The 17980-nt window shown below is 48.9% G+C and overlaps 2 protein-coding genes across 5 annotated transcripts; one reads left to right on the forward strand and one right to left on the reverse strand.

The window, feature by feature from the left end:
* Positions 1–81: 81 nt before the first annotated feature.
* On the reverse strand, positions 82–11791 carry LOC135394923 (nipped-B-like protein). 4 transcript variants are annotated; one of them, XM_064625997.1, is made up of 3 exons: positions 11633–11791; positions 10547–10730; positions 82–6435 (listed from the first exon to the last, which is right to left on the reverse strand). In XM_064625997.1, exon 3 carries the CDS (start codon positions 6333–6335, stop codon positions 348–350), a length of 5988 nt encoding a protein of 1995 aa, XP_064482067.1. In that variant the 5' UTR covers positions 6336–6435; positions 10547–10730; positions 11633–11791; the 3' UTR covers positions 82–347. The 4 variants fall into 4 exon arrangements, with proteins under 4 accessions (XP_064482067.1, XP_064482069.1, XP_064482068.1 ...); XM_064625999.1 differs by lacking the exon at positions 11633–11791 and adding an exon at positions 11528–11570; XM_064625998.1 differs by lacking the exon at positions 11633–11791 and adding an exon at positions 11312–11489.
* Positions 11792–11935: 144 nt separating this feature from the next.
* Positions 11936–16863, forward strand: LOC135394929 (germ cell nuclear acidic protein-like). The gene is made up of 7 exons (XM_064626007.1): positions 11936–12510; positions 12578–12776; positions 12997–13176; positions 14227–14501; positions 15008–15225; positions 15306–15413; positions 16550–16863. The coding sequence occupies exons 1-7, from the start codon at positions 12472–12474 to the stop codon at positions 16644–16646; spliced, it is 1116 nt and encodes a 371-aa protein (XP_064482077.1). The 5' UTR covers positions 11936–12471; the 3' UTR covers positions 16647–16863.
* Positions 16864–17980: the final 1117 nt, after the last annotated feature.

Consider the following 17980-nt stretch of genomic DNA (forward strand, 5'->3'; position numbering starts at 1 on the left):
TTCTTTCTGCAGATGCGGATGGACTTTTGGTAATGAGATAGGGGGGAGTTGCTGTACAGGGGAATATAAAGACCACCACAGTGAGATACGATGCCATCTTATGGAATATGTGTACACGCACTTTTTCGCGGCACAGTGCCGCGACCGTCCTGATGAAGAAAACGAACCGTCGTGGCCACCAACGTATAAAAAGGGTCCTCGCAATAAATAAGTTAGGACGTCGTCTCCACATGGCGAGATCCGGCACAGACTGGTCCCTCCGACGTCATTCGAGCGCACTTCTTTCAAAATAGAGTCGTCTGTTAACCCCCCACCCAGAACTGTACAGCCCCGTTCCGCGACAGTGATCAGTCTCCGCCGAACGACGGATCGCTGTCTTCGTTGTCGCTCGACTCGTCCGAACACACAACACGTTTCCGTTTTTTCCGCGGTTTCTTCTTGACCGGCGGCACCAGCGCCCTCGCACTCTTGGGCGGCCGCCCCACACGGGGCCTCGAACTGCCGCTTGGTGTCGTCGGCGGCAGCCTCTGTTTGGGTGTTCTCGTCGCGTCCTCTCCTCCTTCCGCTGCGCTGGACTGAGGTAGAGGAAAACCGGGCGGAGGGGGAGGTCTCGGATTATCGTCGTCGCCGTCCTCGTCGGGGTCTATCGTCAACATCAGCTGCTTGAAGTCCAGGTAACGCTGCACCAACTCTTCCCCGTCGGGCACCGAGTTCTCGTCGGCCTGCAACGCTTCGAGGGCCGGCGCCGGCTTGAACCTCACTCCCGACTTTCGGTTCAACGTCTTCTCGTAGGTCTTGGCGGATTCGTTGGGAGAGTATTGCTGTATCCGGCCGTCCGTGAAGCCGTACGTGTCTTTGAGGGTCTGCTTGACAAACAGCAGCAGCATGCATGCCTGCGCCGCCACCATGCTGTCTCTCAACACCGACCTATCTTCCGGGAGCCTCGCGCACAACGAACCGACGTCGTCATCATCATCATCATCCTCTTCCGGCTGCGTCCCGTTGTTGCGGGGCAGCAGGGCCTCCCGGAAGCTCTGCAGCAGGTTCGATCCGGACACCGACAGCAGGACGTCGATGTGATGCATCACGAAGAGCGGCTCGTCCTGGACTTGGTACGGGAAGTACACTATGTTGTCGGCCACGTACAGCAGTTCAGAGAGTGGCGTCCGAGTGTGTTCATCAAAGAGCTTCAACAAGGCCAGCAGGAATGCCCGCCGACTCTGACGCGTTGCCCGAAGCACCGTGTAGAGGAAGCCGTGCCGGCTGGCGGGAGCATCGTTGCTCCCTTGAGGAGGTTCCCTGTAACCCCGCACTGCACCACTGTTGCGCTGAATGTCTCGATGAACTTGGAAAGCCATGCGCACTCCCGCGATGGCCTTCATCTGTACGAAGCCGGGATACTTCTTCTCCAGGTCCTGCAGCAGCTGGTCCGCCTTGGTACGGAGTGGCTGGTCGTCGTCCGATTCCAGGCAGACCAGGTGGGGCACCATTTGTACCGGGTGCACTAAGCCCTGACCCATGATGAGCTGGATGACGTGCAGGGCTGCCCTCCTCACTATCAGCTCGGAGCTCGTCACCGACGTCAGGATGTCGCGCAGGTAGACCTGCACGACGGTACTGGCCATGCCGGACGACACGTCCCCCATCTCTTTCAGGTTCTCCTCCTTGGACACCCTGCTCCATTCTGCATCTTTCTGAATCATCCGCGCTTCCTCTTCGAACAGGTAGGCGGTCAGGTTCTTCAGCACCTGACAGCGCTCGACGGCGGGGCACCCCAGGTTCCCCAGGAGGTAACGGTACAGCTCTTTCACCTCGGGCCCCAACATGAGGTCGTGGTGCCTCACCAGGAGAAAACCCAGCCCCGTCAGGGCCTTGATGCGCACGTCCTCGTCTTCGTGCCTCGTAAAGTGAATCACCGCTTCGAACACGCGGTCACGCAAGGGTCGTCCGTCATTTACGGCGCCGGTCGAGTTTCCATCTTCTGCCTCCAGGTGTTCCAGCTCAAAATGTCTGCACAGAAGTCCGAGGGTGTAGAGGCAGCGCTGTAGCTTTGGCTTCTCGCACGGCTGTCCGGTCTCGTGGTTCTGCTTCAGGAAACCGAGCAAGAGAAGGAATTTGTGGAAGAAGTCCCGCACCAGTTGGTAGTTCTTGGTCACCCTGTTGACCACAGCCCCCAAGCAGGAGACAGTCGTGGGCAGGAGGGCTAGACCGTGCCGCAGAAGCTGCTTGGCGAGGCTCTCTTCAACCTGCGCGAGGAAGGCCTCGCTTGGGTGCTCCATGAGGGGCACCACCAGTTCCAGGCAGCGCGTCGCGTTCTGGAGCACCAAAAAGTCCGAAGGACCTACGAGACGCATGCTGAGGTATGGCTGAATGGTTGCGGCATGCCGCACCAGCAGCTGCGGCCTGATCTTGCTGAATAAGTACAGGGTTGTAAGACAGGCGACGAGGTGCTGAGACGCTCCACCGGCGGCGATGCCCTCTTCGAGCTCCAGGACGTGCTCCACGAGACAGTCAACGATCTGTCTGCAGGACTGCAGCACAGCCTTGTAGTGGTTGTCCTCTTTGTTCTTCAAGAGGTTGTTCAGCAGCTGTTCTAACCACTCCAGTCCCATCTCACGACACGCTGCCACGACGTGGGTGATATGCCGCACCTTCTGCAGCATCCGCTCTTCGTTGGGCTGAGGTGTGAACCACATGCTCTGGAACACTTCCCCCACAAGCTTGCGGATCCCATCCTCATCGTTGACACGCCGTATCACCTTCACGCAGATCTCCGGAATCTTCTCAAAGTCTGGCTGCTCCAGGCAGACGTCTTTCAGTATTTTGATTACCCTCTTCCGTACACTGACCCCTGTATCTAAGATCCTTTCCGTTAGCATGTCGTAATACTTGTGCGTGAGCTCTGGGCGAACGAGGATGAATTTGCCGACCAGGTCCACCGCTGCCTCGCGGACGCTCGTCGAATGGTCCAGGAGCCGCCCGTGGACCCCGTGGCACATGTCCGGTCTGCCCAAGATGGAGGGGTCGGCCTCGACGACCAACGTCAGGCACTTCATGGCTTTGGTTCGTACGGCCACGGCAGATTCGCCCAGCACACGCAGGATCTGGCTCAAGTACACGTCGAAGCTCTGGGAGAAGGGACGTCTCGACGCGAGGAACCGAGATATGAGCTCCGCGGTCGCCTGGTCCAGGGTCTCCACCCGCAGGCCACGGCCGCAGGTCTCCGGGTGCGCTGCCTGCAGGAGGAAACGCTTTCGTTCCTCCGCTAGTGCCAGTGCCTTCTGCATTGCCTCGTCCTTGCTCTCCTTCTTTTCCCTTTCCTCCATGTCATCCTGATCTTCCTCCTCACTTTCCTCCTCCACCACCTTCTCGCAATTTTTCCTCTTATTCCTCACTTGGCGGTTGTTTGTTCTTGTCTTGCTCTGCTCCTCGTCTTTACTATCTTTGTTGTCCTTGTTGTTACGGTCCGCCTTTGCTTCTGCCAGAGCATCTCGATACCACTGTGCAATGTAAAACTTCCTGGTGAACTGAAGGGAAGGAGCACTTTCCAGGTTAGCATCGAGGTAGTGTAACAAAGCCCTTTGTAAGAGTTGAATCTCGTCTCGAGACGTTGATGTATTCGGCCTCTTGCTGTGCTTCTTGCCCCTTGACAACGACGTCAGTGGCATATCGTCTTCCTCGTCCTCTTCAATCTGCCGTAGTATGTCGTCGATGGTTTCTTTCTTGATCTGACTCGTGACTGCATCTTTCCTCAACCGGGCAGCCACGACGCCCAAATAGTCCAGCGACGACACTCGGAGCGACATGTCGAGGGATTTGTTACTAAAGTTCTGCACCAGGAGACAACCCAGCAGGCTGAGCACCAGTTCACCGGCTGGCCACTCGGGTTTGTTCACTGTGCTCAGCAGGTCCTGCACAAAGTTTTCAAACACTGGCCGATAGTCCATGTCCTCATTTTTAGTACCGCACTTCTTCAGGAACACCGAGAGGAAGTTGATGGCAGTGCGAACCGCAGCCTCGTACGATGTCACGATGAGGACGTCCGAGTCGACCGCGCACTTGTCCTCTTTCTCCTTGTTCGCTTCCTCGATCCTGTCGTTGCTGCCCCCGCCCCCGGGGTCGGGCGGCCGCGGATCAGGAAGTTTCACCACGCTGTGTATCAGCTGGAGCACCAGCGCCGTCAGCATCTGGATGTGCTCCTCAGAGTTCAGCCTGTAGTTGCGTAAGCTGCGTTTGCTAGTTGGCAGCCGCGCTATAGATGCCAGGATGTCTTCCAGGATGAGCTGCCGGTGCTTCTCGTACTGCGCGAAGATGGTCGTCACCAGCCGCAGGGCGTGCAGCTGCAGCTCGCTCACGCCTTCCACGAAGAAAGGCCCGACACCCAAGGCAGATATCTGCAGCACCAACGTGTCGGTGAGTCGTTGATTTTCCAGCACTTCCGCCATCAGGCCCACTAGTTCGTGCAGCTTGTTGTAGAGGGACAGCACCCATTTCTCGCGCACACGGTGGGTCGCGTGGGCTCGCTTCTGCTTGATGCTGGTCACGCAGCCGTCCTTCCCCCTGGAGTCCGTGCGGTACACTGGGTCAAACACCGGGTAGACCGTGTTCTGGATCTGAAACTTCGCAAACGTCACCACTCGTTCGAGGATGTCTTCCAGAAACAGCTTGGTGGTCATGTTTGGTGACGTGGTGATGTAGAGTACTGTGAGAGAAGCGTCGGTACTACGGTTGATTCGTTCCATGACGAGGTCCAGCCACAGACGTCCCTCGTCGTCATCGGGGTCCTCGTGAGGGTTCTCGATGGGACACAACCTCGAGCCGTCTATGATGTTCCTCTCCAGGATGGCCATCAGCTTGTTGATCCGTTCCTGCGGCACCTGGCTGGTACCCTGCAGCACTTTCAGCTTTGCCGCTTCATTACACAGATCTCTAAGTAGTCCGGCCGAGACGAGCGCCTCCGAAGGGCAGTCCACCTCGTCGTCCAGTTCCTGCGTGAGGTCCACTTCTTCCATGGCGTCGAAGATGGCTTCGACGGTTCGAGTGAACCGCTGATAGGTGTTGCTCTCCATCATTTCCTCGGAAGAAAGTGGTGCGGGAGCAGGCTCTTTCTTCACCTTCTTCGGCTTGACCGGTTTGGGAACTCTCTCTCGCGGAGGCTGCTCCACTTCCTCCTCGGGTTCGAAGGCGGAGTGTTCCCCGTCGCTCGCCGAACGCGATTCTGCATATTTGGCTTTTTGGCTCGTCCTTCTCCTGTTCTTCACGCGCTCGCTCAGTGAGCTGGCGTATATGTCCATACTCGACCGCTCGCTTTTCGGTGGCGTTCGGTTGCAGTTCTTCTTCTGGTCTACCTTGCCGCATCGTTCCCCATCCCTCGGTTTCTTCTTCTTTTTGACGGGCTGAATTTCTTCGTCCTCGGATGAAGACACGATGCGATTGTTCTCCCTCGCCGAATTTCTCGCTGTCCGTTTCGGGTCCGTCTTGGAAGTCGCCTTCTGGGGCGACTTCCTCGTGGGTTCCGGCACGTGCGACGACGCCACTGCCCTCTGCGGGCGTTTGCTCTCGACGTCGATGTTGTTCACAACCTGGTTTCTCCTCGGTTCTTTGGCTGGCGGGGCTGGCGGAGGTGTAGTCTGCAGCGCTTCCATCGGCGTCTTCGGCGTCACCGCGTTCTGTCCGGACACCCCCGCCGGTGCCTCACACTGAACGGCGGTCGGGGGCGACAGCACCGCCTGACCGCTCAACACAGCACTCTCTGTTCGTTTGTCGCGTGACACACAGTTGCCGTTGGAATAGAAACTCGCGGGTGTCATGGGAGACACCCCTGGAGCCTGCTGCTGCTGGAACTTGGGCGAAAACTGTCCACCGTCCAGAAACCCCGCGTCACCCAACGGCGCGGTGAAATGGGGCGTCGGTGGCTGCGGAACGTTGGGGTAGAAGTTCCCGTCAAACTGCACGCCTTCGGTACCGAGGTTCGGAAGCGCGGCCTGCGCGTTCTGCCACGGCGACGGGCCCTTGAAGATGCCCCGAGCGAGCAGGTGCTGCAGCAGCTGCGAGCACGCCTGCGGAGGCGGCGTTCCGGCGACGTCATCTTCCAGTTCCAGCTGTTCCACGCCGGGCGTGTGCCCCAGGGCCTCAATGAGAGGGGGCAGGAGACGAGTGTCCAGGGGTGCGGTGAGGATGCGCCTCGCCTCTTCTATCTGCTGGGGCGCCAGCAGCGACCGCTGGGTCCCTGACAGGGCAGTGGGTAGGGGCAGCTCCAGCAGCAGCTCGGTGATGCTCTGGATGCCTGCGAGGGTAGTGATGGGCACATTGGGGCCTCCTTCACCGTTCATCATGGTGAACTGAGGGCAATGCAACAGGTGGGCGGGGATCAGCGGCCCCGGGATGGGCCCATGGACTGGCTCCTCCTCCTCGGGGCGGCCCCGCTCCTCCCACCTGCAAAAAGAAAAAAAGAAAAAAAAGAAAGAAAAGAAGGTTGAAATTTGCCCCATCCGACAACGATGCGTAGTTGGTGATAACATGGTGCTGGACAAAGGAGTATCTGTGGCAAATGTTTAGGTTCTGGTGATGTGTGTACAGTAGAGCACTGCACAGGCTTACCCGACCGGGCCTGGGCCTAAAAATGCGGCCCGTGCAGTGCTCTAGTGTGCAGTCCTTTATTACACTCAAGTCACAGTAAGAACATAGTAAGGCACTGCGAGCCTTCTCAACTGCTGCTTTTGCAATACTTTAAGACCCTTTAACTTCCCGGTCCAAATCTTTCATGAATCTGGCTCTGCGTGCATATTTGCGGTTACCAAATTTTGCAAATTCTGGATGCTAGAATCTGTGGCTTGAGGGTTGTGCTGCTTCGTGATAAGCCAGAGATTGCTCTATCATATTTGATAACGACAGCTTTGTGCGTGCCTGTGCTGCTAAATAGTTCACAGGCTTAATAGCATCCTGCCCGACCAGCTGTAAAATGTAGTCTGTGGCTTCAGCAAGTGCCGTGTGACCTTCAAATCAGTAAACTGAGAACCTCTCAACAATTAGAGGTGCACAAGCATTAAGGGTTTTACGGTACTGATGACAACGTTGCAAATTTGCGTACCAAATTTCATCGCTTCCTGTTCACCTCCGCAATATTACTGTGGTGCATTGCACACACAAATGGGCGAAGAAATATGATATCAAGCTCTCTACGCAGTTTTGTGATTAGCCACGCACGAACGTTTTCCATTCCTCAGCACCCTTTCCCGACACACTTTTATCTCCTAATGTTGACAAAGCTCATAAGCTAAATAATCATACTTGCCGAGGTGGCTGAAGGCAAATGGGCTGGCCAATGTGAGCTACTAGTTGAAGAACGGTACACGCGTCACGTGCATGTGTACGGGACGTCGTGTCCACGCACAACGCCATCTACAACAAATCATTGGTAGTACACCGACTGTGTTGTTTCAGTAATACGTGGGGGAACATAACGCAAAGTATTTTAAACAAATGGTCGGAAGTTTGATGATTGGGCTCGTGAGATATCTCATCGCGGTTTGCAATTCAGATAAAGTGCATGGTCCAGTTCGAATTATTATTATTATGTTTAAACGTATTTATTGGACAGAGAACGACTAACTAACCAGCATTCGTGGTCTGGACAGTCTTAGAAACATTTGCAGCTTCATAATGTAGTGCTAATTAGCACGCTGTAGCCTAAGTTTATTGCTCAAGCTAGAACAGAAGTGCATACTGAATGGATATGTGCCTTCTCCCCATTCACACTGTCATACTATCATTAACTGAACAGTTACAACAACAACAAAAAAATAATAAAATAAATAAAGCATACCAGACCCATGCTTTCTCCCCTACCCTTAAATCCAAGGCACAACAAGCGCTGCTGCCTTTTCTTCCTCGCATTTTAGAGCAAAAAGAAAGCGTGCATCTGATGGAACAACAAAAATGACCTTCGACTCTGCCGGTTTTCCAGGGGGCAATTTCCAGGTGTTGTACCGGCTCAATCCGTTTTCTGAAAACCCGCTCGCTGAATGGGACAGGTGTTGTCATTGTGCTAAACTTTTGCCTTTCACGATTAAAAAAGTTCATTAGTCAAAACTAATTTGAGCAACACTCGAGCAGGCTGCTTGCAAGGCCGTACGGCGGCCAGCACACTTGATAAAAGAATATACGATCACATATTTGGGAATGTAGCGTCGACTGCTCTATGTGACGTGGTACACTTTCGGGTTTCGTGGGGTCAGGAAAAAATAAAAATAAAAAATTCCGCAAGGCGTACGCTGTACGAAACATTTAATGGTTCCATAAACATTTAAGTAATTTCAATCTCAGTAATGTGTCAATTCTAGGCAAGGTTGCGCAAGCTACCGCCCGCTCCGAAGGGAAATGCCACAGTATCCATCCATCCATTTGAGAAGGGTATTTCTCGACACACTCTACAACTTTCTAATCCACATCTCGGCCCTAATTTGAACGATTAAAAAGTTAGCTAATTAATTAAAATTAAATTATTTATTAAATATTTAATTTAATTCAATTAATTTTTTTTTAATTAATTATACGTGCAAAAAAAATGTTGTTTTGGATTGGTGTAGATTTCAGGTTCCACATTCGAGATGCAACAGGTTTGTGCCCATTTCCACTGCACCTAATTAATTAATCAGCTACTATGAAAAAATAGAGGCAGCTGGAACACGCAACTTCGCACAATATTCTGCAGTTTTCATTCACCTATGACGCACCGTGTCTTTTTGACGCTGGTGCGTGTTAGCCTGGACACCCTGTATATGAAAAAGTATGCAAAAGTAAATATTCAAAAATTTAAATATGCTCCACAAATGAAACAGTGTGTCATGTATCCCATTTGCAAGATATTTTTTTTCTTTTCGTTGTGTCAAACCAATTGATGGGATGAGATTAATCGGCTTACTTTTAAGATATTGGTTCAAGGGCCGAGGTGTCAATCGGAAAGTTGCAGAGTGCCTTGAGAAACGCCTGACAGATTTTTTTCCTCTTTATTTCTGGACGTAAAGAAAGCCACAAAAGTACAAAAAATATGACAACATGAAACAAATAATGTGACACTGTGCCTGTGCACTGCGTTTGCACAGTGTGTTATCACATGATGCTTTTTTTTTTTTTTGTATTTTGCAGGCTTTCCTTGTTAGGACATTCACGCTGAGTGTCATCCATTCTTGCCGAGTACAACTACACAGCGAAAAAATAAAACAAAATAAGAGAGAGAAAAAAGAAAGTAAATGATTAGCAAATGACTGCACTGGCGATCCATAAAGTACGAGGACCACATTGTATGAGGGCAGTTTCATTTTAAATCAAACAAAGTGTGGAATTTGCATTTTTCAATTCAATTTTTTAAAAAACAAGAAATCTGTTAGAGGGGAGTTTAAAGCGCAGCAAATGACGTTCAATTTCCTGTGTCACAGGAGTTTAAGTTGCAAATGAACCCAACTAGTTTGAGGAAAGGTACAGGCTAGCCGATATAGTCACTTTAATGTTTAGTGACAGTTATGAATAATGCTGCCTAGCACCGTATGCCAGATGTCAATGGTCTGGCCTGCTGTACCGTTTCGCTACAATGGAAGTTGAAGCAAAACTTCCTTGTGTGGGTGCAGCTGAATCTTACCCAGCCGGGCTGCAGCACCCTATGGGTACGGCTGTTCCTGTTATGTACCCCCATGTACCCCCATTGTGCCTTCTTGGAGTGCTATTGTGATGGAATGCATCGGCAAAAACAATCTATCTGATATTTTTTTACACATTCCTTGCAGTGACCTTAGGCTGGAATGTTTAGTGTAATGTGCCACAGGGAGGACTACATGTTCCCCAATTTATTAAGAACAAAAAATAAATTAATTATGCGTGCACAAAAATGTTGTTTCGGATGGTGTACATTTCAGGTTCCACATTCGAGATGCAACAGGTTTGTGCCCATTTCCATTATCCCGCACGCGAAATAAAAAAAATTGCACCCAAACTAAATCCTGTAACCTCAAATACACTACTATGCTGCCTACCATGCATATATAAATTATATAGTGATGTGATGATTTGCACACTTCAAGCTCACCTTACTTGGTTATTATGCAACCTAGGGAATATTTTAGTGTACACATAGTGTTGGACTTTCCAGGTAAAGCTTGATGGCAAATGGTATCTACGCCCAATTTCTAAGAAGCAGAAGTATCTTCCGATTTCCTGTCGGAACTTCTAAAAAAATTTTAGAAAATTCAAAAAATTCGATAGGTTCCCTTACTCCAGGACAGGCAGCACTGTAAATATGTACTGCCATCAATTTAATTTATAACCTATAATAAAATATAGTGTAGCACGGTACACAAAACAAACACTGTTACAAATATGAGTCTCAAATGGTGTCAATAAGCTAGGGTCACAGCACACAGTTGGATCTAAAAAAATGTGAAACACAGCACGTGCACAGGTTTGTATTGTACTACAAGTCAACTGGTGCATTCACAAGCAAGTGTGTGTTCACCTTACCAGCTGAACCCTGTCCATGTGCAGGTCAACTTACCGAGAAGGTGGTTCTCCAAGTTTAGTGCACAGTGTTCATGTCGGGTAGTTCTTCTGGAGAGGAAACATCTTTCCCAAGATCCCAATGTTTTGTCAGGCAAATGGCTGGAAGGTCCTCGATTGACTTCTAATCGTCCCGAGCGATGTTTAGAGAAAGATCGTCCACACGTCTCGGTGTGGTGTACCTGGAGATCAAAACAACGTCTAAATTCGGTGAACATGACGCAACAAACAACGGTACTTGTCAAGACACGCCTGTGGTGATCAGTATCCCGAAGACAACGCCAGTGTCACGGTTGACAGGGGGCCGGCATATTTGTACAAGTTGGCAAAAGTTTTCGTGCAATTCAAAAAAACGTACACTGCGGGGGCGTGCGACGAATATCCAAGTGAAACTGACCCGAAAATATTGTATTATGCGCGAACAACGTAACGCACTGGTGCAGAAAATTATGTGGAGACTCCTTTTGGGCGCATTTAGCCGGTGCAACTTGATTCACTGGGATCGCAATCTTTTCACCCTTTACACACGTATTCTGCCTAAGATGTGCACGTGAGATCGTCTACCGGAACACATTTAGTACTTGCTTAATCAAAGTGCATATCACACTGCGTGCGGTCCCGCGAACTTCATGTCGATGAACTTTAACAAACTTTATTTTCTCACAATCTGCCATCCTAGAACTAAAGATGTCAACCTGCAACGATTGCGGCAGCGTGTAAGGGCGGTTCTGTGTACGAGAAAACATGAAAAACTGAGAAATACCTCAGATTTTTTCGTGTAGTTTCCGTACACATAGCAGCAAATTAGGCTTAAGTCATTAATGTTGATCGTTAGGCCAAAATGTCAGCCAGGTACGCTACAGGCGCCCCATACAGAAGCGCTACGAATTTACCGATCTCAAGAATTCGACTGCCCATGAACGACCGCAGAAATACACTAGCACGTGCACTATTTGAGCCATTAAAAATGTTTATGCACCTCTTAGGCCTAAACTGGTTGCCAACCTCCGTTTTGGAGGCAATGGGTTTACCGCTCTAACCTCCGATGTCGTCTGTTTCCGAGACAGCACTCGGTAGGACCTACCTTTGAGATCGCACATCACCGATATAATTTGGGATCTTGAGATTTTTGGGTCACACCAGTTTTAGCACCAACACACAAATCTCTCAGCCAAATAGATGCACTTTTATTTTTCGGCTACACTCAAAACGGACCATTGTCCGCCATTACATGAAAACAAGAACATAGCCTCAGTCCGGCGTCGCAGACAGCTGGAATATTCTTTGCCTAAAGTGGAACACTAAATACATAAGTTGTGATATAATGTCCCGAAGAAGCCATTTATTTTTCTTTCACGTGCAGTGGCAATTTACTCGCTGGGTTACATAGAAAGCTCGTGCAGGACCAGTACGCGTGGCAGTGCGTTCGAGGCTATGGATTTGTTCTCAATTTTTCTGTTTTTGTTCCGTATTTCGTGGTTTGGTTTTGTGTCCACCGTCGTTACCCCCCTTTGTCACAATTCGGCATATCCCTCTGCCCGTTCATCATACATGCGACGAACGGAGTGATGTCTCTGCGAGTTGACAATCATCTGGAACCAAGCAACGACGCAAAGAAAGCGTAGGCTGTTAACTTGTCCCGTCGTGGTGGACTGGTGGAAGGATTGTGGATTGTTGCGAAGGTTGATCTATGGCTCTGAATGAGCCAAGCCAATCCGTTGTTTTAAATACCCAAGAATACAAATATTCGTTCACTTGCATTTGTCCGTCTCTCGTGGGACTTCTGTCTTCTGTCCTTTTTTCAGTGATGTGACGTGGTTGACCCACTACCGTTGTGACTGTTGTGTTGCTCCTCATCCACCTGGTCGAACTTTGTTAAAACTGTAGCAGTACGTGCCATATCTTTTTATCCCATTGTTCGTCATGACTACACCAAAAAGACTACTCAAACGTCGGCACCTGGTAAGTATAAGTTGACATTTAATGTGCTGCAATCCAGACATCAAAGCTGATCTTAGTTTGGGTGCAGCTTGTTGCTGAACTGCTGGACAGTGAGGACGAAGATGAGGTGACCAGCAAGGACAGTGGCAGGGAGTCGAGTAATTCTGCTCGAGATATTGACTGTCCTGACGGCAGTGATGCGTGCGGCCCCGCCAGCAAGCGACCCACGGAGTACGAAATCGAAGTCCGCATTGACAGCAGCTACGACAGCGATGAGCTCGATGTTTGTATGTGGCCCTTTTTTTAGTCTGACAATGTTTTTTGAAGAGACGCAGTAGTAGTAAAGCCTGCATGATAGGCCACACCAGCACCAGTGTTTTTCTGCATATAACGTGATGTGTAACAAAGTAATGCACCCAGAATTATTACAGTGTGCTGCAAGTAATTGATGGCTATGTACAGATTTACCATTGAATATGACAGGGATGATAATCGTTATTTCTGCAGTGCTGGAACGACTTCGCACTCCTAAGACACCGTCTGCAAGGTCTGTGGCGAAAGTACGCAGCACAATTGTTTTGAGCAGCGACAGTGAAGACGAAGTGTTCTGCACACCGAAAGAAAGGAAGGCCGTAAGGCGTGCACGGGCGGCATCTACGGCCTCATTGCAAACTTCAAAGACACCTGGTATGCACATAAGCTTGTCTAATGTTTAAGGCAACAGTTTGAACCCATACCAGAGCTAAAAAAAATGCTGCAACATGATTTTTTTGTTACGCTTATAGTAATCGCGCATTCAAAAGTGAAGCATACATTATCTCTGGTAAGTTTACAGCCAGTTATTTATAATTGAATTCTGTAGCCAGTGTTTTGGCTGCCATGGAATCAGCGGCAGTCGCTTCTGGTTTTCGTTTTCAAAGAAAAGTTGGAGATTATATTTTATTATATCTCGGGGGGGGGGGGGGGGGGGGGGGAAGTCCTTAATCACATTGATCACATCTGGATCGCACACACTGCATTGCACACACTGCACACACTGGCAACGACTAAACTGGCAACGCAGGTCAAGGGAAAAGCAAAAACTACATTGTTTGTGCAAGTAAAAAAACTTGTTGCAATGTTTTACAGTGTAGGATGGAGCCTTTGCTGGTTGGTTAACTATCGGGATCATTTTTTAGAGCTGGTACGGGCAATGAAAGGCACCCTTTTTTACCTGAGGTCTTTACTGCAACTTGTACCGTCTGCGCAAAGCCATGGAAGTATGGTATGGTTACGACAATGGTTATGGTAATCTAACCCATCATACGTACTCTGCTTCCTTATTGGCTGTTAAGACTGGCCACATGACACTACACCGCATGGTGGCTCTCCAGTATTTCCCCTGACGCGCTATTGAGTCTTCTTATCTCCAACCGTGTATGTAGTTGACGGACTAGATTTCTTTTCCCTCATAAGTTGAACACGACGATAGTGCTTATTTGCGGATAAAATGTAGATATCCGCAGGCACAGCAGAAGGATGTGGTTGTGTTCGCTTTTTATTTGCGCAGATTTCAAAATGCTGTATTTAATATCTGGAAAAGAGAATGTTGCATGGTTATCTGAGCGGATATAACCGCACCCGCACATGCCTCTAGACATGATTGCTTCCACCCCACTGGTGAGGCCATGTAGAAACGGGCTGAAATATGTCGGCCAGCCCACACAAAGCTGAAACGTCGACATTGTTTTCGTGCAGCCCGTCAGAATGGGACAAACAAGCAGGTGCCAATGACGGAGGTGCGGCAGGTGAAGAGGATGCGCAGTCCCACGCAACAGCCACTACGGAGGAGTCCGCGGCTCCCGCAAGCACAGGAGAGTGTGGAAGAGTTTCTGCATTCCCTCTCCAGTTCCGTAGACCTGGGGCAGTGCACGCCTGAAGTGCTACGTTTCCATAAACATTTTGCGGCGCATCGTGAGGAACTGACAGAGAAGCTCTTACGCATCTATAACAAAGAAGTCTTCGCTGAAAAGGTGCAGCTGCCCTCTTGTTTGTTGGGTGATTTCACGTCTGATCAGACAGGATGGTCCAGCCAACCACTCCCATTATTTCTTGTCTAATGTACAGAGCGGGTGCTCTAAAAGGTCATCTATCTACGACAGTCAAACTCCTTTATAGCAAACAGCTTTTTAACGAAAGTACCACTACAGCAATTTTTTTTTTGCGGTCCTGCTGGAGCCCTATAGGTCCAATAATGGGCATCCTTTTTAACGAAAATATCTTTACTGCAAATTTTTTTTTGCTGTCCCCTGAGTTTCGTCGTAAAGGAGTTTGACTGTATCGTGAAAAATCGGGTTTAACCATGTAAAACGAGGAACCTTAATGATACTTCTTTCCAGTAATCTCCACTAATGCAATGCATATGGGGGGAGTACTGGGATTTTCTCAAATCGTCTATTTATCCACCAGCTTGCCTGCACTTATGCTGTATTACCTCCTACATGCAGGGCCTAATGCACTGGTCTTGACACTTTTCCAGCTTCCAGCAGACATCCCGGTAGCGTGGAATGTGCGGCTGACCAGTACAGCCGGACTGTGCCTCTACTCAAAGAGACGCGGCTGCCATCTGCAGATGTCCTGCAAGATTGTGGACCGTCCGGAGCGCCTGCGGGACACCCTCCTGCACGAGCTGTGCCACGCAGCTACGTCGATCCTGCATGGGGTGAGGGGAGGCCACGGACACCTCTTCCAGTTCTGGTAAAGCACCATCCTATATCGTATTTGCTCAGGACGGTGTCATTGTGTTCCGCGGTTGAATCGTGCGATCACCCATTTAGGGCGGGCTGCGCTGCTCGGCGTTTTCCGCAGCTGCCTCCTATCGCACGGTGCCATAGTTACACCATCCGGACGCGTTTTGTCTACTCCTGCCAGAACTGTGGTGGATGGTAAGTGAAGTTGCTGCCAAGGTAGATGATTTTGACTTTGATAGTTCTTGCGAGTTACTTAAAAATGTCACATGGTGGATCCCTACACCTTCGTCAGTGATGCGCTTTCGAGGTTCCAGATTTGTTTCTTTAAATTAATAAATGACAAAAAATTAGCTGATTTGTCTACACTGTAAGTGGCCTACCGTATTCACTCGCATAATTGAATGAAATTTATTTATCATTTATTTATTTAATTAAAATTTATTAATAATAAAAATTTATTTATTTATCTAATTAATTAAATTTATAATTAATGCAAACCGACACTATCCGTGTTCCATATTACAGCTGCCTTAGTTCAGTCACTCCTGCTGTTTCACGAGATCAACATTATTTACATAAAAACCAGAAGAGGGCCATCGACAAGTAAGCCATTAGGAGTCACAAAAATGTTGACTTTATCCTCTAATTGACGTGAGCCTTATGTTTCGGGACTAGGTACAGCCCTGTTTTGTACTGTTATTAAGTACTCCTAATGTGGGTTCCACGCTGTTGAGGCGTACTCAAGTTATCTATACACACACACACACACACACACACCACTGAATAATTGCGTAATACAGGGCCAGACAAAAGTTTACAGAACGTGCGACTGGTGTATTTTTTGTCCTCGGTGCTACACCTTACCGGCGAGCAGAAATGTGTTCGTTTACTTGTTCAGAAGGGTGAGCGAGTGCGCTGGCACAATGCAATGTGCTCAATGTGCTAAGCTCATTCGAGCTCATGCCCAAAGCATGACCTACTAGATTATAACTGCAATACTTTGTACTTTTGCTTATTTTTGTACAAGCGGTGGATGCCCCATGGGAGATGCTTCATTTTAAAGTTGGTTACCATTATCATTCTACGTGTTTTCGTAGGAGCTGTTGCTGTCGTCTGCTACGGTAGCCGTACGTCCGCTTCTGCACATTCCAAATTCAAATTTTCATTGTCCAATCAGGATGTAGATCTCGCGGGCCAATGAGTAGAGCCCATAGCGGATCGTGCAGACTGGCTCCGTATGGGGCTTGCCGATTGTGACATGGTCATTACAATCTAGTAGCCTGAAACTTATCCGCAAGGCCAGATGTTAAAGCTTACGTGACATTATGCAGCGTACGACGTCATTCCAAATCTGTGGACACGAGTCGTAAGGTGTGCAGCAGGTGTGGTGGACGCTTCGTTCTTGTCCAGTCATCGTCTCCCAGGTGACACAGATATGTGGTTGACCCAAGGCCAGCAGGAAGCATTTCAGGCGGTGTCACGCAGTGGCATATATGAATTATATTTTTAAATAGGAATACTGAAAGTTGTGTACGTCCTCTGTATTTATACATTCACAACCCTTTTTGGACTGAACATCACTGTTGATGAATGGCGATGCATGATGAATAAGCATGTGACAAATAAAATGACATACTATAATGTTGATGCAGTACCGTTCTTTCTTTTTTATTGCAGACTTCGGATAGGAATGGATTTTGTAAAAAAAAAAGGTGAATGCTAATGAATGTACCCAGTCTCGTACATAGTAAATACTTTTGGGAATAACTTGGTATCTTAGGTATACAGGATGTTTCACCTAACAAAAAAAAAAGTATAAAAGAAACTACTTGTTTGTTTGAACAATGTGGGTCAACCCTGTTACTCCGGGGGGAATTTTTTTATGACTTCTGAGCACTTTGTATCAAATTTATTTTTCAAGAAATTAAATTTTCCCAATTGAACTCCAGAGAGCCTCCATAGTGCAGAGTAGGTGCGGGTTCCGAGCACTAGGTTGGACTATTAATGAAACGATAATCAATAGAATTTTGAGCTCGGAACTTCTTCGAAAGTGCCTGTGAGCTTTTTGTGGGTGGGGGCTTCCAGTACCGGTAATCGTGCCACAGGCGGTAGCGCCTCCGGACGGCTCTGCTGACAGAGTCATTACTCTACCTCTAAAATTGCATTTCAAGCCTCAACACGGTCATCGGATGTCCAGTCCAGTGCGCATGGGCCATTTCACATGAAGGTGGGCTCCACAAGTGGTTGTCAAAACGACCAGTAGCTGTCGCTGCTTTCGCATCTGAGATTCTTCTACGTTGTATAGCCGAAGCTAGTGATGGGCAATCCAGTTCACTTTGGTGAACTCGTTCGTACAGTTCAGTTTGGTTCACTGAACCGTTCAAAAGATTCGTTCTTTCCGGTTCTTTCGTTCATCTTTCCGTGACGTCATAACATCATGTGACCGATCTCAACGGCGAACCGGCATCTACTTATGTGCAGGGTTGTAGGTTGTACACAGTAACTGAGTAAGAGTTCTGTTTTGTGGGCGAGTGTGTTCCATGATGTTCTATGACATTACCGCGTTAAATCTGACAGTCACCTGCCGGCCATATTGGTCATATGTTGCGATAAGCGAATGCATGTTTATGGGACCGTCTTTCGCTGTCATGAAGAAAATAAACAATTCATTCTGCCGCACTGTAATTCTCTCGTAGTTTACATTTGCTTCAGTCCACTTTCCGCTTGCTTCCGCCTCTCGGCAGGGCTTTCTTTGGTCACGC

The sequence above is a fragment of the Ornithodoros turicata genome, chromosome 5 (genome assembly GCF_037126465.1).
Source record: "Ornithodoros turicata isolate Travis chromosome 5, ASM3712646v1, whole genome shotgun sequence".
NCBI classification, from domain to species: Eukaryota; Metazoa; Arthropoda; class Arachnida; order Ixodida; family Argasidae; genus Ornithodoros; species Ornithodoros turicata.